This window comes from Sminthopsis crassicaudata, chromosome 1, assembly GCF_048593235.1.
Source record: "Sminthopsis crassicaudata isolate SCR6 chromosome 1, ASM4859323v1, whole genome shotgun sequence".
Lineage (NCBI taxonomy): Eukaryota > Metazoa > Chordata > Mammalia > Dasyuromorphia > Dasyuridae > Sminthopsis > Sminthopsis crassicaudata.
This window is the reverse complement of record NC_133617.1, coordinates 390,797,110-390,819,972: the sequence shown is the minus strand read 5'-3', so window position 1 is coordinate 390,819,972 and position 22,863 is coordinate 390,797,110. Positions and strand designations below refer to the sequence as shown.

General features: G+C 36.3%; 1 protein-coding gene across 1 annotated transcript in view; it reads left to right on the top strand.

Annotated features, from left to right (window-relative positions):
- CACNA1H (calcium voltage-gated channel subunit alpha1 H) overlaps positions 1 to 22,863 on the top strand; it is a 383,111-nt gene that overhangs the window by 249,785 nt on the left and 110,463 nt on the right. The window contains 1 exon segment of the mRNA XM_074279700.1: positions 17,586 to 17,745. Coding sequence (XP_074135801.1) covers positions 17,586 to 17,745 — 160 coding nt within the window.

The following is a 22,863-nucleotide window of genomic DNA, read 5'->3' as shown; positions in this document are numbered from 1 at the left end:
ATCTGAGGAGACCTCCACATCATACACCTGAGAACATGAAGGGGTAATAACTCTCATAGAATCACATATATAATAAGGGATTTATATAAAACTGGAACCTAGATGTAGGCAAGATCATCAAACCTATTTTGAGATGTGGCAGTACCAGTAACCTATACTGTCTGCATTATAGGGAAACAGATGATAGAAAGCTTCTGATTTTCAGTCCTTGAAAAGCCAAGAGCCCTTTCTCCTGCTTTAATCCCACCTGGCTGTGGGATTAAAGAACATGAGTTAATATACTTCTGTACCACTTCTACCTGTGATCTGGACAATTCCCTCAACCTCTCTATACCTCAGTATCCTTATCTATAAAATGAGAGGATTGTGGGAAATGAACTTTTAGATCTCTTCTAGCTCTAAATTTATGGTTCTAGGATACATCTAAGAAAGCTAAGGCTCCAACACAGAGTTCTGCATCAATCAAGATAGGGGCTGAGGGGCAGAGCAGGGCAGAGAATGGCATTCAAAGTGTAGAATTTAGTAGCAGGCAAGACACTATTCATTGAATGACTTAGACTCTAAAACAAGGTTTTTTCAGGTCTGGGAAAACCCCAGCAGGCTCTCAGGATACAGTAATTGAGCTGAATGGAGTGGAATTGGAAGGCACATTTTCTATAACTTCCTAAAGCTTGAGGTTAAATTTCTATTTTTGCAAGAGTTAGGACTTCCTCACGGACAAATCAGTCTAGAAGAAAAAAAAAAGACAACAGAGTTTATATAACTGGCTATTTGGAAAAGAGACATACAATTTTAAATCTAGTCCTTTCTCCTGAATTCAATGAATTTCTCCCCAAAATATCTAGTTCCATGAATGATTATTGTTATTTTGAATGTGTATGATAAGCTATTCCATTTTTTCTTAAATACATTTTAAAAGATGAATCAACAGATTCTCTCTTCATTACAGGAAAAGATAGTCAGCCAATCTATGAACATGTTAGGTGTTTAGGCTCAGTGGATAGAGTGCTAGGTTTGAAGTCTAGGAAGATCTGAGTTCAAATTTCAACTTAACCACTCACTGGCTGTGTGAACCTGGGCAAGTTTCTGTTTGCCTTAATCCCCTGTAGGAGGAAACAGGAAACCATTCTAGTATTTTTGTCAAGAAAACCTCATATGGGTGCCAAAGAATTGGACGTGACAAAACAACATATACTTGGCACTGTCCAAATGATTTTCAAGATTAGATAATTTTAAAATTATTTTAGATATTATATTATAATTACATCAATATTATTATGTTATATCTATATTACTAGATTATTATTTAGGTTATTATTAGATCATTTTCAAGATTAGAAGTCTAGTCATGAGGATAAAAATAAGAAAGTAGGAGCTAATGTTCCAAGAACTGCTTTCTTTAAAAGCATCCCCCACATAGCAGACAGAGAATTCCAGGGTTCCAGAGAAAAATAGTTGCTGACTGATTTGTCAGCTGATATACCTTCTCTGTTCTGACAATTGCATGACTGACAGAGAATACCACTCCATCTGTGTGCTAACTTCAGATTCAGACCTTGAATATACACCCTGTGGAGGAAGATTTTAGCTCAGCTGAGGTTCCCAGAGGAAGGTATCTGGTCAACCTGAGGGCCAGCAGGAACTACATGGAAATGGAAAATATGACAACATAACAGCCTATATTGCTGGATGGCAGGATTTAAGGAATCATCCATCCATCTGTTAGTCTATCCTTCCATGCATCCATCTATCCATCCATTAGCTGTTTAATGAACCCTCCTCTTTATTCAATTCTGTGTTCAGCCAGTCTTAAGATGCAAAAGGATGGGACAAAAAGGAAGAGACCCAGACCCTGTCTCTAGAGCACTTATAGTCAGGAGGATAATGAAAAGAAGAAAACAAAAGTCATGCCTTCCTCACTTAGAGAAGACAAAAAAGTGATGGTCTCAGGGAGTCTTCCAGGACTACAGTTTACCCTATAGCAGAGGAGAAAAGCTTCACATACATGAAACAGTGAGGAAACACAGATAGGGCTCTGTGTGTGTGTGTGTGTGTGTGTGTGTGTGTGTGTGTGTGTGTGTGTGAGAGAGAGAGAGAGAGAGAGAGAGAGAGAGAGAGAGAGAGAGAGAGAGACAGACACAGACACAGACACAGACACAGACACAGACATAGACACAGAGAGAAAGAGACAGACAGAGACAAAGAGAGAGAGACAAACAGAAACAGAGAGAGATACAGACAGAGACAGAAATTGGGATGAAGAGAAAGACAAAACTCAGGGGTATTTTAGCCTGAGAAATTTTTATGCAATCCCAGGTTTAGGTATATAAAATAGGTATACAGAACAAACATAACTCATAATTTTGTGAATCCCACATTCAGTTACAAGACCCCATATGGGGACACAACCTGCAGTTTAAGAAGCTAAGGAAGTTCAGAAACAAGAGAGATCACTTCAGGCTGGACTTAAGATAAGGTTCCTTATCTTCTCTTTGCTCTCTTATGTAAGGGACTCCTTCCTCATTTTTTCCCCTTTTTTAAAGAAAATCCTAATTCAAATGAGCTCCCTTTAAACCTATTTCCTACCAACTGGGATCTAATGAGGCAATGGAGTCTTTCATCACAGGCTTATAAGTTTGTTGTGGCTTTTTAAATTTTTAAAAATACTCTAGAACATCTCAGTAGAGAAATTATTGGGAATACAGTCAGGAGTCCTGCGTTCTAGCCCTGACTCTGTCATTATTCACTCTATAATGTTGGGCAGTTTTCTTTACTACCAGAAGTTCAGTTCCTCTATATGCCAAATGAAGGGATAGGAGGCATTGTGATAAAATGGCAAGATCACTAGTTTGGGGGTCAGTGAATCTAGGAGCAAGTTCTACTTCAGCCAAGATCTTTGTCAACTTGGATCTCTGCAAGCCTGAGTTTTCTTTTATAAAATAAGGGGACTGGACTAGATGGCCCTGAGATCATGCTACAAAGCTGTGATCCTGTGATCCTTTGATTGCATTGTCTTGAAATTCCTTTCATGTCTAAAATTATACAAAATGATTTCATTTTAGTGTTTATAGAGAGGTAACTAGGTGACTCATTGGATGAAATGTCAAATCTAGATGGAAGGTGAGAAAGGAAAAAGAAAGAGCAGTTCAAATACAGCTTCATGCTCTTACTAACTATGGAACATTGCCTTCCTCAGTTTCTTCATCTGCAAAATGGGTATAATAATAACAACTGTATCTCAGGATTGTTGTGAGGATCAAATGATTTAATATTTGTAAAGCACTTTTAAAACCTTGGAGCACTAAATAAATAATTACTTTTATTATTATCATTATTTTATCTAGGGAACCAGGATGACCACCATATCATAAATGATAAGAGATTTTCTCTGGTTACTCCTCTACTAACTGAGATTTTTATGTGGGCTACACTCATACCTTATAGAACCACTGATAGGCATATTGACCTAGTCCCTGAGTCCTCAGGAAAATTGGGCCTGATATCATGGGTAAAAAATTGACTAGCCAGATCTTACCTGAACTTCAAGGCCCAACTCAAACTCTATGTCTTCCAGGAAGCCTTCTATGTCTGCTCCAATTCACTCTGAACTGACCTTCTATAGTCCTTATTGTCTGCACCTCACAATTCTATATAATGTTGATTGCTCTTTCTGATATATGAGTTTGTTGTACAAACAAAATAGAAACTCATTGGATAAAGGTGTATTTCTTCTCATTATGTCTGCACAGGATCGAGCATGTTATTTGGTGCTCAATAAACACTATGGAATGAAACATTCTTTTTTCTGTTTTTTAAGTTTTATATTTTTTGTGCCTGATTTGTTAGCTGATATACTTTCTCTGTTCTGACAGTTGCATGACTGACAGAGTACCATGTGTGCTAACTTGAGATTTTGGGCCTTGAATATGCACCCTGTGGAGAAAGATCTCAGTTCTGTTGAGGTTCCCAGAGGAAGGCATCTGGTCATGTAGTCAACCTGAGGGCCAACAGGAACTGTATGGCAATTGGGGATATGACAATATGACAGCCTGTATGGCTAGATGACAGGATCCCAGGAATAATCCATGCATTTTGTTAGTCCATCCTTCCATCCATCCTCTATCCAAGCATCAAGTATTTATTGATGTCTGACTGAAACAAATCTTCGTGGGTCTTAGAAAATCATGCTCAGAACCATTTTTCCCTCTTTGAGGCCACAGAGTGGATGGTAGCCATATTGGTATTTAGGCTTGGACAGATGAAATGACAAGGAAACATGTCAGCATTCATTCACCTGTTTTACACACTGGACACACATTTAACAATGTCACGATTTGCAGTTCCGATTTCACTTACATGCTCAATTCAATATAATTAATATGTATTGCATAACCTAAATGATGGAAGAAATAGGAAGATGAAATTATACATCATCCATGCTCTTGGATGTTGTTGTTGCTATTCAGCTGTTCAGTCCTTTATGAATCTCTGTGATACCATGGACTATGCCAGATTCTTCTATGCTCTATTGTCTTCCAAAATCTGCCCAATTTCATGATCATTACTTCTATGACATTATCTATCCATCTCATCCTCTACTGTCTCCTTGTTCCTTCTGCCTTCAATTTTTCCCAACATCAGGATCTTTTCCAGTGCTCTTCTATGAGTCTATTATCCAATAAAAGGTCACAAGATGTAGTTTATTACTTATAACAAAGTATTAATCTTGCCAGACAAACAGAGGGCAAGCAATTCTCAAAGAAAAAAAAAGCATTAAGTACAAGGAGTCTACTTTTTCCTTTATGTGACTTACAATGACTTCTCTCATTCTATCCTCAGCAGAAATCTTGATCTTTGATATAATTCACAATTCATTGCTACTTAATAAATTTTCTAGAAACCATGATGTACTACTTTCTCTTATTCTCTAGGTGGCACAGTGGACTAAACACTGGCCCTGGATTCAGGAAACCTGACTTCAAGTCCTCTCTCAGACATGTACCAATTAAGTGACTCGAAAAGTTACTTAACTATGTTTGCCTCAGTTTTCTCATTTGTAAAATTCCAGAAGAAAATGGCAAGCCATTCCACTATCATTGCCAAAAAAATTCCAAATGGGGAGAATTGTACATGACTAAAAAACAACAAATTCTTAGAATAACCAGTCTTCTCCTTCTCTGGTATTTTCACAACAACCTTAATCCCCCAACAGCTTGTTGGAGGAAAGTTCCATTCTCTCATTAGTAGCTCCAACTACCATTATATACTGGAGGCCTGTAGAGATGTGCTCTGCCTCAGTTGATTCTAATTAACCTTCTTCCTCCCAGGTAGTCTCTGGGGCTGTGACTTTGTAAAATGACTTTTTGATAGGGCTTGTACTAGTTTGAATCCTAACCAATATAGATTAAATATAGGTCAACAAATTGTAAACCATGATAAAAAATAGATTTCTCCAAAGAGGGATCTCTGGATGTATCAATCAATATTTTAGATAGCTTAGAGGTCATCTAATCTAAATTTCTCATTTTACAGAGGGAGAGACTGAGGCCCACCCAAAGAGAAACGTAATCAGCCTCAAATCATATGCTAAAAGATCCAAGATTAGAATTAATTTGATTTGATAATTCTGAGGTTCCTTTCTGCTCTAAAGCCATTATCTTAAGATAGGAAACCTATTTCTTTTTGAACTACAATGTGACCTAAAGCATCTTTTTCTACTCTCTAGTCCTAATTTTTATTATTTGAAAAAGCAATTAAAAATCAAGTTATATGTTCCCAAACAACAAAATGGGAGCTCACTTAAATGGATTTTCTTAAGACTAACTGAGAGTTAGATAATTTTGTCTGAGTTGGGGAATAAACTCCAAAATGAAAATTGGAAACTAATTGCTGATTCATATTATCTTGTCAATAAATATAGTATATCTTACCCTCTGAAATCCTGTGTTTCATAGGGTGTTATTTGAGACACAACTCTTACCTTAGAAAAACAAAGGGCTAACCATCACCTCCAGTAAATAAGGGACATATTTTCCCCCGTTCAGAACTGATATCTTCCTTTGCCAAGACAACTTTTCCTTCCTGTTCTCTTTGGCATTTGGGGTTGCCTAGTGCCACAATACCAGTGACAGACCCCATCTGTTAGCCATCTTCTCTGAGTACTCTGGACGACACTCCAGAAAATGTCAAGTATCCCAGGGAGAAGATTATTAGTGCCACTTAGACGGAAAATGAGGAGTATAATTTTTCTTTGCTTCCAGTGTGCACACTGTTTAAATCGCACTGACAAAGTGTACTGAGCTGTATCAGGAAAAAGGCAACCATACAGAAAGCTATGCCTTCTCTGCCAAAGTAGTAAATCAGATGGATTTTTAAATGGCAATTTCTAAGTCATCATTTCAAAGAGCAACGATAATTTTATCAGCTTTATTATTTTTTGTTAATCTGGTGGATGGATTGGCCATTCACAAGAATGAAGACCTAATCAAAATAAGCAGAACAGAATGAAAATTTTCCCAGGCTCCCTAACCTGCATTGCTATCTGGTCTCCTAAGGACAGGGATTTCAACATTGCTAAGAGAAGTAGCAAGTAAAAGGGGATAAGCTCAGTAAGAGTGTGCAGCTTTGATTCAAAGCCTTTTAGATGCTACAGTCAGTTATTGAGGAAGGAGAGGGAACAAATATAAGGTCAGGGTGTAATAGGATTCAGAGCTAGATTTTTTAATAGCTTTTTATTTTTCCTAATACATGCAAAGATAGTTTTCAACATTCACCTCTGCAAAACCTTATGTTCCAAATTTTTCTCCCTCCTATAGACAGGAAGCAATTGAAACATGTGCCATTCTTCTAAACATATTTCCATATTCATCATACTGCACAAAGAAAAATCAGATAAAACAATTAAAGGGAAAAAACACGAGAAAAAAACAAGCAAATAAATAACAACAATAACAAAAAAAAAAAGTATACTTTGATCTATTTTTGGTTTACATGGTTTTCTCTTTGGATGCAGATGGCCCTTTCAGTCCAAATCTACTGGAATTTCCTTGACTCACTTCATTGTTGAAAAGAGCCAAATCTATCACAATTGATCATCATATAATCAAGTTGTTGCTATGTACAATGTTCTTTTGATTCTACTCACTTTGTTTAACATCAGTTCCTATAAGTCTTTCCAGGTTTTATTGAAATTTCAGCCTGCTGGTCATTTCTTATAGAACAATAATATCTCATTACATTCACATACCATAACTTATGCAGTCATTCCCCAATTGATGGGCATCCATTTCGATTTCCAGTTCTTTGCCACTACAAAAAGAGGTGCTATAAACATTTTTGTACCTTTTCCCTTTTTTATGATCTCTTTGGGATACAGACCCAATAAAGATACTGATGGATCAAAGGGTATGCACAGTTTGATAGATCTTTGGGCATAAGACCAAATTGCTCTCCAGAATGGTAGATCAATTCACAACTCTCCTAACAATACATTAATGTTTCAACTTTCCCATATCCTCTCCAACATTTATCATTATATTTTTGTGTCATCTTAGTCAATCTGAGAGGTATGAAGTAGTACCTCAGAGTTACCTTAATTTGCATTTCTCAGAACTAGATTTTGTCCCAAAAATCATCATTACCATTTCCATTTAAAAGATAAACTGGGATCCAGGGAAGATAGGGACATAGGGAGTAGATAACAGAGCTGAGATTTGAACTCAATTCTATGCATTCTAAATCTAGGGCTCTCTCTAATATACTCGTAGGAGAGTGGCTGGTCAGATTCAAACATGCTAGAAAGATGGATAAAATTAGCAAGTAAAACTTCCTTATTATTCGCATAGACCTCTGATCTCATCTGGCTAGCATGATCTTCAGCTTCCTAGACAGATTCATATCATCCAGAAGAAGAGATGTGGAAGCCCCATTATATTCTCTCCTCTTCAGATATTATCTGAGATATTGTGTAGTGAATAAGACAACATATTTTTAGGAAAGACAAGTTAGAAGCACTAGTGTATGAGTGACTAGAATGATGAGGAATTGAGAAATGAAATCATGAAAAAATTATTTGAAATAACCAAAAATAGTGAGTCTGGGGCAGAGAAGACTTAGGATATATATTCATAAATGTACATATACATACATAAATGTGTACATATACACATCATATCTATCTTCAAGTATCTGAAAAGCTTCCACAGATAGGAGGAATTTAGTTACTATGGCTCCACAGGCTAGAACTAAAATCAGGATATAGAAATGACAGAGAAATCAAATTTGGCATAAAATAATGATCAGCTTTCTCCAACTGACCTATCCAAGAATGGAAGAAACTATACAAGAGGCAATTAGTACTCTGTCCCTGGCAGTTCCCTGTTAATGATGCTCTAAAAGAAGATTATTAAGATGGGAAATTATTATTTTTCTGTGTCATTATTCAATTGTGTTTAATCTTTATGATCCCATGTGGGATTTTCTTCTCCAGCTCATTTTAGAAATGAGAAACTGAGGTAAGAGGGGTTAAATGATTTTTTCCAAGAGTCATACAGATAATAAATGTCTGAGGTGAAGCTGATCCATTGACTATGGTCAGCTTTGGCCATCTCACTTACTGGAAATGTACTTGACATTGAAATCTGTTTCAAGGTCACCAGGTTACCATTATGCAATGGAGTCAGACAGGGCTTGCTTATACAGTAAGTCCATTTCTATGGCCTTATATATGTTTACTCATTCAATTCATACAACAACCTACTAGATAGGTACTATTATTATCTCCATTTCACAGATGAGGACATTAAAATATAGAACATTTAAGAGACATCCAAAATTACACAGCTAGTAAGTGTTTCAGGCTAGATTTGAACTTCAGTCTTCCTAAAGAAGAATTTAAAAGCTTCTTGATGAGGGTGAGAAAAGAGAATTTTAAAACTGGTTTGAAGCTTAATAGCAAAAACAAAAATGAATTTAAAAAACCTAAGATCTTGGCAAATGTTCCATTGCTTCCTGGCAAATAGAAGGAGAAGAAAATGGAAGCAGTCAGACTTTATATCATTGGGCTCAAAGATGACTACAGACAGCAACACAGTCATGAAATTAAAAGACACTCCTCAGAGGGAAGGTTATGGCAAATCTGGGCAGCATACTAAAAAGCAGAGATGTCACCTTGCCAACAAAGGTTCGTATAATCAAGCTATGCTTTTTTTCAGTAGCAATGTATGGTTGTAAGAGCCATAAGGAAAGCTGAGCACCACAGAATAAGGTGCTTTCAAATTGTGGTGCTGGAGAAGACTTTTGGACAGCAAGGAGATCAAATAAGTGAATAATTAAAGAAATTAATTAAGACTATTCTCTTGAAGGTCAAATATAGAAACTGAAACTTAAAATACTTTAAAAAAACTTTAAAACTTTAAATATTTAACTACTCTTTGGAAAAGTCTTTGATATTAAGAAAGATTGAAAGCAAAAGGAAAACGAGATGGCAGAGTTTGAAATGGATGGATGGTGTAATGGAAACAACAAACATGAATTTGGACAAACTGACAGAAAGTAAAGAATAGAAGATGTTGTTGTGCCATGGTCCTTGGAATCACAGAGAGTCAGAAACCAGACCATTGTAATTCCCTCAGAATGATACAGAACAGTGACCTTATAAATTACCAAATCTAGCCTCCATTTTGGAAACAAGTCCTCAGAAGATCAGAAGAGGACCTGAATCTTCCCAGGATTTCCTGTGACCTTCCAAACCAAACCATCTACTGGCTTGTGAATAATAAAGACTTAGAAGAAAATATCCTTGAAATATCTGAAGAAAAATAAAATAAAAACAAAAACTCAAAGCCTAATAGACATTTCATTAGCTTCCCCAACTTGAGTTTGGTCTATTTTTTTTATCACAAATGCATCTCTCCATTGCCTTTTAGTGACCACAACTTAGTTTCCTTGGATTATTGCATTCCAAGAGTCACTAGAATAGTTTTGGCATTAAAATGATTGGTTCTATTATACTATAAGATAAGGTGAATGCAAGGAATCCAAAGAAATATAGGGAAACTTGTAGAGTAAAATGCAGATAAACAAGTATATGCAATGACTTTTTTTTTTGAATGGGGAAGGGATGGACCTGAAATCAAACAGTAACTACAACAATGTAAATGAAAACACCAATTTGGGCAGTCAAATTCTAGTTAATTGTAATGACTAATTTCAGTTGTTTTCCTGCTGATGTAATGGAAATAATCATAGAACTGACTGTGAAGAGCACTACCCTCCTCTCAGTACAGAGATGGGGAACTATGGGTATGGAATACAGAATACAATATCAAATTGTGTCTACTTATTTTTTGCTTAAATGTTTTTCTTTGTTATAAGGGAAAATCTAATAGCAGGCAAAGTTTAAAGAAAGATAACAATATGATTTTTTCAAAATTTTCAAAAAATCTTTCTAAATTATCTCTGGCTTCATAAAGGGACCATGTGTGGCCTAAAAAAACCTCCTTGTTGAAGGGGACCCTTTAAGGCTATATTTTGTTCTATTTCCTCAAATCCTTTTTTAAAAATTATTATATATAATGGGATCTTCTTTGTACCTTTCAATCAATTATGTGACTATTAAGATAGAATATGTTATAGGAAATCATTTGTGAGAGTCAATCTGTTTTTTTCCTACCTCTTCAGCAAGGATATCTTCTATATATGTGTAGATCATTCTCATAATTTTTATAAAGATGAGAATATTGATTAGTTGTGTCCATCTCTTTGTGACCCCCATTTTGAGTTTTTTTGGGCAAAGATACTGGAATGATTCACTATTTCCTTCTCCAGTTCATTTTACATATGAGGAAATGGAGGCAAACAGGGTTAAGTGACTTGTCCAGGGTCACACAGCATAGTTGTTGGAGGCTAGATTTACACTCAGGAAGTTGAGGCTTCCTGATCCCAAGTCTGGTACTCTATCCATTATAACACATAGCTGCCATATTAATCAGTAGATATTGATATTTTCTGGATGATCTTTTAGAGTAATAATGTAGCCAAGTTCTTTTCTCTTTTTCTAGTTATCTTTATTTCCCTGAGATATTGTATAAAATGACCTCTCAATGCTTTCAATATCTTGTCACATCCAGAACAGATTTCTTCAGTGTACACTTGATCTGATTTAGTTGCTATTCCTGATTTCATTTTCTTAAGTGCCAGTTCAATCTCATATAGCAAGTACATGGGTATCATGGAAATAAGACTCCAAATCTGGTGGTTCTACTATCACTGGTGATAAAAATAGATTTTTGTTTTTAGAAATAGTCAGATTTGTTCCATTTTCTATTTGTTTTATCTATGAATGATCTCAGTATGATGTGGCCCAGCTGGATCTTGTGCCAAGCATTTTTGAAGACTTGTTATTGCTTCCACTTCTTTTAATGTTTTATGAAGTGTTGATGCTTGTAAATTTCTGCCATCCTACTTTTCAAGAATATATAAATGAATCTGTATTATAAATCAATGTTGCCCTGGGCTTCCATGTACTGTTCACTGATAAAGTGCTAAACTATTAATTAATAGTTTAGAATAAGTTTAGAATACTAAGGTGGTTTGGGGGCTCTTTTGACTTCCTCCTTGTGAGAACTTTTTCATTATCAGTTTATCTATTACAAGAAATTGTGATACTGAAAGCCTACTTCTTAGCCTTTTCCCATTTCTTGTCTTTCAATATCATTAGCCCATAAGTTAGATTAACATTGTTGTAATTGTTGGCAGTATTTATTTTTCCTTTCTTCTAATTTAATGTTGACTGTTTCTCTTCATATTTATCATTTCTTCTAATCTAATATTGTTTTGAAAGTTTGCTCTGAGTGATCAATGACCTGCTTGGATAACTAATTCTGATATGATATCGACCAGTCATTTTCTGTCTAAGAGACAAGACAGTAAGTTTCATTTTTTGTGGAGTTTTTATTGTTGGCCATCCTCGATATCTTCTAACTTACTTCTAGAAGAAAGTATTCATAGTATTTAAGAGTGAAGCTTCTAAATACTCAACAATCCTTTAGCTTCTTTTGTTTCTCAAACCTAAGATGTCTTTCCCAACATAAATTTTTAATTTTCCCCTGTGCTACTTGTACCTTGAAGTCACAATGTCAAAACATGTGTTGATTAGGTTTGGAAGATTAGGTTCTTTTTGAGATTTCTCATTCTTTTCATCTTCTACAATAGATGTTGGTACAGAAGCTGTAATTGTCTTTTTTTTCAATCTCATGCATTGTTTTGCTTTTATATTACAAACATTTACAGATTATTCCCATTCCATTAAAGATCTCTTCCAATAAAGTAAAACTAAAACTATATTTTAATACTAATCAACTAATAATATATTCAACCAAAACTGCATGCATTACTTCTATAATCCCACTACCTCTCTAACTTTTAAAATTAGTAGCAATCTGTCTTCTCTTCTTTTTACCTCTACCCAATTAGAAAAAAAAAAAAAAGAAAAACAAATATCTTCTAACAAATATGCATAGTCAAGCAAAACAAATTCCCTAAATAGGATTATACAAACATAGATCTGTAATTACTTTTGTGGGTTTGTTTGATTGATTGATTTTGCTTATGCTCATTGTGAGTACTCCAGGATGAGATGATTCAGTATGCCTTAGAATGAGGTTTCTTCCTATTTCTAGATAATGAAATCAATTCTGTCAGAGGCTCACTTCTCCAAGACATTACAAGATATCCTTCTGTTTAACTGACTTCTCTATTGCTTTCTCATTTTGCTTATTTTCAAGGATATCACAGGATCATAGATATCAAATTTTAATAGACTTTCATCTTACCCAAATCCCCTAATTTTATATAAGAAGAAATTGAGACACAAGATTGTTAAGAGATTAATAGATTCACTTAATAGAATAGAATTAATAATCCAGGGTTATAGAGGTGATAAGTGTCAACTGGGTCTCAAACTCAAGTTTCTCCTGATAAAGTTGAAACTCATTTTGCCCTTGTACTTCAACATAAAAAATGTGATTTTAGACTTTTAAACAAGCTAGTTTATTACCATGAATCAAAAGGTATAAATGAGAGGAACTAAGAATATCATTGAACAGAAATAGCAATTCTTATCTAATATCTAATCTAAAGTAGTTGGATGGAATAGTGGATAGAATGCTGGCTTGGTGGATAGAATGCTGGCTTTAGAATCAAAAAGGTCTGACACTCAGTCTGAATTACAATCCTGCTTCAAATACTAGCCATATGACCTAAATCAGTTCACTTCTCTTGTCTCCAGTTTCCTCATCTATAAAGTGAGGTTAATAATAACACAATAATAAGGTTGTTGTGAGGAGCAAATGACATATATGTGTGTGTGTGTTTAAAGAATTTTGCAAACCTTAAAGCTTTATGCAAATATTATCTAATATAATTATTATTTATGTAATCTATGAAAATAGACCTGGAGTTTCTCAAAGTCTTGATTTCTCTTTAATTCTTCACACAATAAGATGTAATGTTGTTTAATCAACTCAGAACTTTCAAATATTCCTTTTGTGGTTTTTGTTTTGTCCACTAAGTATATCAATCCAATAGTCTTTGGGAAACAAATTAACAATTTAGAATATTTATAGTTAAGTTTGGGTTCGTGGACATTTCAAAAATGAATCTTTTTTCCACCACTCTACAACTATCATTGCAAAAAAAAAAGGGTAGAGGTTTTCATAAAAGACAAAATAGGTAATTTCAATTAGATAAAATTAATTTTTTTCAAAGTCAAAATCAACATACCTAAGATGAAAAATAAAAATGTCATTTTTGTATAAATATAAATAAAATATTTGTATAAATAAAAATTTTGTATAGATTTTTATAAAAGCTTTGTATAAAATATCTGAGTCCTGATATCTTTATTATATAGGGAATTGACATCAATATTTAAAAGACCAATACCCTTTCCATAATAGATGCATGGTGAAAGGACATGGACAATTCTTAATTCTCAATAAATTCTCAAATGAAGAAATACAGTGTCCATAACCATTTGGAAAATTATCTAAATCATGAATGATAAGAAAATATTCATTCAAACAACTTTGAAGTTTTAGCTCATAGTCACAAAAGTGTGAGGATGATGCAAGACAGAAAAAGCCAATTTTGAAGGAGTTATGGGAGGATAGGTATAAGAATACACTGCCTATTGAGCTGTGCCTCTAAAAGGTATTTTTGATTTTTGTAGAAAAGTCATTAATCTCTTCATTCCCTTTGACCCAGTAATGCTTCTTCTATGTATACACACTCAAGGAGATCAAATTAGTAACACTTTTGTTGGTACAAAAAGCTCAAAACAAAATGGGTGTCCTTTGGCAAAATGGAAAAAAAAAACTGTGGCATGGTAATAAAATCAAATATTTTATGATAAGAAATTTCAAAATTAGAAATTCAGAAATGCATAAGATGGCTTTTATTAAATTATAAGCTCTTCAAAGGCAGGGACTGTCTTTTGCCTCCTTTTGTATCCTCAAGGCTTATTACAAAGGTCTGCAGTATGTGCTTAATCAATATTAACTAATTGATTATTGATTAGTTGTATAAACTGATATAGAGTAAATTAAGCAGAAATGAGAGCATTCTACATAATTGCAATAATGTAAATGAAATGAACACTGAATAGAACTTGAACTCTAAATCTCTCAGTAGAGAAAAGTACATTAATGGGGCCAGTCTATCAGTTAATTTTGCTTAATTCTTTTGCTCTATTACAAGAGAGGTTTCAGCACTGTACTGGTATCTATAGAAATAATGATTTTTACCAAATAAATAGACTGGATGTGGTGACACACGTTTGTTTTCCCTGATGCTGGAAGAGCCTGAGACTAATAGATCCCTTGAGTTTGAGCGTTCATAAACTGCAGACAGGATAAGATTAGTCAGGCATCTGTACTAAGTCCAGTGCAAGTGAGATAAGCCTCCAAATGACTGGACAGCCACCAGGCTGCCTAAGGAGATGCACACTGGCTCAGGCCAGAGAAAAGAGCAAGTAATGGGTTCATAATGATTCTTATTAGAATGGAGAGAGACCAACAACCGACAAAGACAGAGAGGGGGAAGAAGGTATAGAAAGAAGGAGGAAAGGAATGAAAAGGGAGGGAGGGAGTGAAACAAAGAAGGAGGAAGGGGAAAAGGGAGGAAAAGTTTCATCCACTTCTGATGTCTATTATACTAAAGAGTCTTTGACCTTTGGCTCTAATTGGTTAGCAGAAGAAACATATTGTGAGCTCCAAATTAAAATAATGATCTAGAACCAAAGAATTCCCAGCCTGGGAGGGACCTTATGACTACATCTGACTTTCCTGTTAGACACAGGAGTCTCAAAAAGTGCATATCATGTGTGTCCAAGATTGTGCATGATAAAAATTGTTTTACAATTACTCTGGAAGCATATGCAGGATGGATTGAAAGGCAACTAGAAGAGAATTCTGAGGGATTGGGTGAAAGCTGACCAGCCATAACCAGGGTGGTGACAGTGGCAATAGCAGAGAAGGGGGCTGCTTGAGACTTTTGAAAAAACAAGAACAAATAGAATGAACAGAGCTGTTTATTTTCTGGAAGTGGACAGAAGGAAGCATCAAAGATGACTGAGATTTGGGGCCCAGGTGACATAAAGATGTACTTATCAGATCAACAATAACAGCATTAGATTGGAGATACTGAATTGTTATTGCCCTTTCCTTCCTCCCCCATTCCTACTACACTCCCTGAAGTCCCCAGTGGTCCTGGGCTCCCTGGTATCTATGCCAGTCGTCTCTCCTGCTAAGAGTGGCAATAAAGGCCCAGATTTCTATAAGTTATCACATCTTGTCATTTCTAATTCCTCAGGGAATCTCCAATACTGCCTCTTATTTCTAGTCAGTCACCACCTTAATTCAACTTCAACTCTCACCTGGACTATTGTAGTGGCCTCCATACTCAGAATGCTTTTCCTTCTTACCTCCCCACTTCCTGACCTCTAATTTCTTTTCAAATTCAATTCAAGCACCAAAAGAGCATAGTTCTTTCACAAGATTTGGGTTTGGAGATAAAGGCTCATTAGATATATGGCCTGGACAAAACTACTTAACATTTATAAGCCTCAATTTCTTAATCTGTAAAATATAGATAGTAATCCCCATGGGGTATGTATACCTATAGGAATACTGAGCCTTGTACACAAGGCTTTAAACACAGTGTAGTCTGTTTCCTGCCTTGGGTTCTAGAAACTTTCTTCAAGAATCCCACTGGACATCTTGGTGATTAGGCTGTGCCCATGCATATGGTACCAAGGGCAAGGAAAAGGAAGAGTGATTTTTAAAGACTTTCTGCATTTTGTGATAGGCTTATTACCAAGTTAGCCCTAGACTTACAACCACAGAGGAAAAAGCTATATATTATTTGAGTTAGGTCACTTAATTTCACTGGGATTTATTTTCCTCATCTGTAAAACTGGTTAATAATCATGCTTGGTCCACCTATCTTACACATAAACATGGGACCCTGAAATCACTAAGCTTGTGAGTCACTGTTGATTTCTACTGGGCTCTATACAACAATTTATGGAATTTAGAAATCCCAAGGAAAGTCCATAGGAAAAAATGAATATTTTCTCATTTATGTTTATTCTTTTTATCAACTCCAAGCAATAGTCCTAAGAGTGAGAAAAGATGGATGATTTTTCCCAATTGAGAGATGAACAAACCGAGGCTTAGAATGATGAATGATTAAAGTCACACAGCCAATAGATAACAGATTGGTCAGTCCAACAGACAAACTCAGTCAATATTTACTAGAGCACCTATTCTGTAGCATCATACTGGGGCAAGGTGCAAAAATAGCAATTGATAGTGACTCTTCTCAAGAACCCTATAATCAGCGGGGTCAGGGTTGAGAGGACTTTATAGGACATCTCCTCAAATAAGAATGAAATCATGCCATCATTGAAGTATAGTCAAAGGAAAAGCTTCCACAAGATAATAATAAGGAAGAAATGCATTCCTACACAAGGAAAATCCTGCAGAAAAACAGGATGAAATTGGGGAGTAACTGATAGTGTTTATCCAGGAGACAGGACAGTCTGGAAAGAAGAGTAATCCTCAATCATTTGTGATTGGGAGGTTGGAGATAGGTTATGGATAGCGATGAAGACTAGATCGGAGAGTAATAACAATCACTGATGTTTTATTGTTTTGCTCATGGCTCCAATAATCAAAGCTGTGATTGGTCCCAAAGCCAACATCCCAAGGGTCCAATTAACCAAGAACACAAGCAGAGAAAAATGGCATTTTCTCATGCCATGATATCCAGAGGTTAATATGGACAATCATGTTCCTAGAATCATGGTTTAAGAGTTGGAGGGGACCTTTAGTGACCATCTGGTTCGATTCCTTAATTTTAAGATAAGGAACTGAGATCAGGAGCGGTGATGTGGTGGGCCACATAGCTAGTGACTGGGAGAGCAGGGATCCAAAGCTAGCTCCCTGACCCTTATCCCTTCCACCACATATACCACCCTCCCTCCTACCCTGAGGTAACATGTGCTCTCGCCCTCTCCTGCACAGGCATGCGGATCCTGGTGACATTGCTGCTGGATACCCTGCCCATGCTGGGCAACGTCCTGCTCCTCTGTTTCTTTGTTTTCTTCATCTTTGGCATCGTGGGAGTGCAGCTCTGGGCTGGACTTCTAAGGAACAGATGCTTCCTGGACAACAACTTTGCCAGGTGAGTGCCAGGCAGCCAGATGTCAGGTCCCATGCTTAGGGCTAGAGCGCAGAGAGCAGGTGCACACAAGCTACAGCGACAGCTTCTGTCAGAAGAGGCTGCCAGGAGCCTCTGCAGGTCAGAATCCATTCATCTCCATCATAATCTCACTTGAACCTCACAACAGCCCTGTGAGGTAATTATACAGATACTTTTATCATTGCCATTTTCCAGACGCAAGAATTGAAGCTCATAGAGAAGAAATAATGCGATATAAATGTACCATGTGGCATTTTAAAGTTGACAGAGTATTTTACACATATTATATCATATGAACTTCTTAACAATCCTGCGAGGTTGGTACAACAGGTATCATTGTCCCTATTTTCCAGATGAGTAAACTGAGGCATATAGAAAACACATCATTAGTAAGTTTTAGAGGTGGAATTTTTTTACTTACTTTTTAAATGCTTTTTATGTTTAAAACATATGCATAATTTTCAACATTCACCCTTGCAAAACCTTGTGTTTCCATTTTTTTCTCCCTTCCTTCCTCCTCCTCCCTCCCCTAGATGGCAAGTAACCCAATATATATTAAACATGTACATTTCTTCTATACATATTTCTACAATTATCATGCTGCACAACAAAAATCAGATCAAAAAGGAAAAAAACGAGAAAGAAAATAAAATGCAAACAAACAACAACAACAAAAAAGGTGAAAATGCTATATTGTGATCCATACAGTCCTACAGTTCTTTCACTGGGTGCAAATGGTTCTCTCCATCATAAGACCCTTGCAACTGGCCTGAATCAAGATGTGGAATTTTAAATCAGGTATTCTGGACTCCACTCTAGTATTAAATAATTGGAAAGAATACAGCTTGAAGTGATAGAATCATACATGTCTAGAAAGGGAAGGAGCTCATTTTGCAATTAAGACCCAGGCAAATTAAAGGACAGAAGTCAAGGTCACACAAGTGGTAAACACCAAAGGTGGACTGTGAACCCAGACCTCAGAGCCCATATTCTTGTCACTCTCCTACGCTGCCTCAAGGGCCAAAGATTTGATCTGGGGCTTGTTTACTCGACAGCTATGGATTGTTGGTCACCGTTTGACTCTTTACAGCCCATTTTGGGGTTTCCTTGGCAGAGATACCGGAGTGTGAGGTGGTTTGCTATTTCCTTCTCCAGCTCATTTTACAGATGAGGAAACTGAGACAAACAGGATAAAATGACTTGCCCAGGATCATATTCAGCTAGTAAGTGTCCAAGGCCAGATTTTAACTCGGGTCTATCCAATAGCTTCCCCAAGAACTATATGATCTGGGGCAAATTGTTTAACAGCACTGGACTTTGGTTTTCTCTGCTGTAAAATGGGGAGATAGCAGTGATGTCCTTTCCAGTGCTAATAACAAGCAAACTTGTCCAAAGTGGCCCATCTAATAAGAATCAGGACCAAGGTAGAGCCCAGAGCTCTTTCCCATATATTTCCTGAAAAGGCTTGGGGACAGAGTCCCACTGAATGCTGTGGCCATTGGCTCAAGTGGCTACCAGTCTGAGCAGGGAGCCCAGGATTCAGAAACTTTGTGGCTATGCAACCCTAAACACTTTGAGACTCAGTTTTCTTATCTATAAAATGGGGATAATAATAATACCCTTTATAAGGATGTTATGAAAATCAAATTAGGTAATAAATGGAAATGCTCTATAAACTTCAACGGTCTGTGGCCATGCCAGTGATTATGAGAGACCATGTAGAGATCTAGGGCTATACTTGGACTCCAGAAGTCCTAGTTACTACTTACTCCCAGATGTGTGGCCTGATCTAGTCACTTAAATTCTCTTAGCCTCAGTTTTTTTCATCTATAAAATGGGGTGATAATAGTACCTATTTCACTGGGTTTCTGTGAGGCTCAAATGAGATAATATATGAAAAAGCACTCTATAAATCTTAAAGTACAAAATAAATATCAGCTGTTATTATATGCTAGCTTGGTTTTTATGATTGGGCTGTGTTAGCAGGCCCTGGAGTCAGGAAGGGCTTGGGAAGAAGCTTGTGACAGTGTTTGTTTTGCCTCTTGGTTACCTGGAGGGGCCGTCTGGTTGCTAAAGCTAAAAATGTCCTGATGGGGACCTTGGGCTGCCCTCTCTGGCAGTTACCAACTAGTCATGTCCCTAAGGGACACAGAGAATAGGAGCAGTCGTGACCCCTTCTGAGAATCCAGGTTGGCAGAGCCCTTTGGGGAAAAATTGCCATCTTTAGAAAGGCAACATGGTGGGAAAAATGATAATCATGGAACTGGGAGAGACCCAGAATAAGACTGCAGCTCTGGCATTTACAGCTTAGTTTTCTCATCTGTAAAATGGGGATTTTTAAGAGTACTTACTCCACCTACCTAATAGGATCATTGGGAGCAGAACTCTTTATGCCCTTGTAAAATTATAGCATGTGAAAGCTGTTAGGCTTCCAAACAAGTTCCTGATCTGTCCCTCTACATTCAAAGTGACTTAAACCCAACTCTCAAGGGAGATTTCTTCAATGTATGCTTAGAGTCATTTCTCTAAACGTCATTTTGATATCACAGATATCTTAGCATATCCTTCACATTCACTGCCTTGATTAATCTCTGTTTGGAGATTTATTGTTGTTCAGCCATATCCAACTCTCTGTGAAACCTTTTGGGTCTTTCTTGGCTAAGATACTGGAATCCTTTGCCATTTCCTTTTCCTGCTCATTTTACTGAGACAAACATGGCTGAGTGACTTGCCCAGGATCACACAGCTAGTAAATGTTTGAGGTCAGATTTTAATTCGGAAAAACAAGTTTTCCTGATTCCAGGGCCAGCACTCTATCCACTATGGTAGAATCAATCAGCATTTATTAAGCACCCACTGTTTGTCTGGCTCTGTGCTAGAGGTAGAAAAACAAAAATTACATAGTCCCCACCTTTAGGAAGTTTATATTTTGTTAAATATTTCTTTTTCTGTGAGCCTTGACCCATGTTAGTTATTATATACCTCAGTCCCTAACATCTTTGAGGTACTCCAAGATCTGGCATGCTACAGAACAGTAGTCCCTTGATACATAAAGGCTTAGAAACTCAGTGTAAGCAAGACAATTAGAAAGGCAGAGAAAGATGTTCCATGAGCAGACTTCATATTTTCAGGCATGTTCTTCTGTGAAAAGCAATCTTTGTGTTCACATGCTTGTGATCTTTTGGGAAAATGTGACTGAAATTAAATTCTCTTTCTCTTTTATATTCTTTTTCCTCTTAATGGTCCAAGCATCTCTCATTGCTGTTATTTTTTAAAAGGCTATGTACACGTTATCTTTCTTTTTAAAAAACAACTGGCTTTCTTTCTTCACTTGCCTGTGTTAAACATATTTTCTGGATGACCCTGAGGAGTGATTCTGTTCACATCTTTTTCTTCTGGGGGACTTCTTCACAAACCTTCAAACCCTAGCTCCAACCCCATTTCACATAAGGCAATAAGCCAAAAGGAAAAAGAAAGAGGTGGACCTGGAGTCAGGAAGATTTGGATTCAAGTCTTGCCTCAGATATTTACTGGCTAGTTGTGTGATCCTGGACATGTCACTTAATATCCCTGTCCCAAATTTGAAATTCTTAAAATAAAAGGAGAAATTAATAAAATTGAATGTAAGAAAATTATTGAGCTAATAAACAAAACTAAGAGTTGGTTTTATGAAAAAAATAAATCTTTAGTTAATTTGATTAGAAAAAGAAAAGAAGAAAACCAAACTACCAGTATCAGAAACCAAATTATCAGTATCCACCAATGAAAGGAAATTAAAGCAATAATTAGGAGCTATTTTGCCCAACTGTGTGTTAATAAATCTGACAATCTAAGTGAAATGGATGAATACTTTAAAAATATAGATTGTCCAGATTTAAAAAGGAGGAAATAAATTACTTAAATAGTCCCATTTTAAAAAAAGAAATTGAATAAGCTATTAGTGAATTCCCTAAGAAAAAATCTCCAGGACCAGATGAATTTATAAGTGAATTCTACCAAATATTTCAAAAACAATTAATTCCAATACTGTACAAAGTATTTGGGAAAATAAAGGAAAAAGGAGTTGTACCAAATTTCTTTTATGAAATAGATATGGTGCTGATACCTAAATTAGGAAGGATCAAAACAGAAAAAGAAAATATAGGCCAATTTCCCTAATGTATATTAATGCAAAATCTTAAAATAAAATATTAGCAAGGAGATTACAGCAATGTATCACCAAGATAATATACTATGACCAAGTAGGATTTATACCAGGAATGCAGGGATGGTTGAATATCAGTAAAACTATTAGTATAATTGACTGTATCAAAAACCAAACTAACAAATCATATAATTATATCAAATGAAGTGGTTGGCCATCCCTCTAACTCTGACTCTATTATGGATCTTTCTGGATCCATAACAGCTTTTCCTAATCCCCACACTTAAGCACACCTTCCCCCAAAATCCTTTTGTCCTTATCATTTGAACAACACAGTCTAATTCTAGATTTTGTACTGACTTATCACATCTACAAGTCTTATCTCCCATACTAGACTAATTGCTCCTTGAAGGTAGGTATCCTCTCTTCCCCACAGTACTCTTCAGAGGGTGCTGCACTTCTTTCATGCTTAATATTATCATTATTTCATCTTTCTCTTCTTAGATGGAACTCATTTAGAAACAGTACCTAGAAAAGATGCTGTCCTTCAGTGATTCTTTTGTGTTTACTGTTCAGCAAACTATTGCTCAGGTGTAACAAATTATCTACTATTTGTAATCAAGTGAAAGTACTGGGAATTATTATTGTTGTTATTCATAATTATCATAGCTCTTATATAATATTTTAGGGTTTACAAAGCACTTTAAATCTATTATTTTATTTGGCCTCATCCTCAAGCCACTGAGGTGACTAAGGCGATATTCCCCCCATTTTGCTGATGGAAGGAAGGAAGGAAGGAAGGAAGGAAGGAAGGAAGGAAGGAAGGAAGGAAGGAAGGAAGGAAGGAAGGAAGGAAGAGAGGGAAGGAGGGAGGGAAGGAAGGAAGGAAGGAAGGAAGGAAGGAAGGAAGGAAGGAAGGAAGGAAGGAAGGAAGGAAGGAAGAGAGGGAAGGAGGG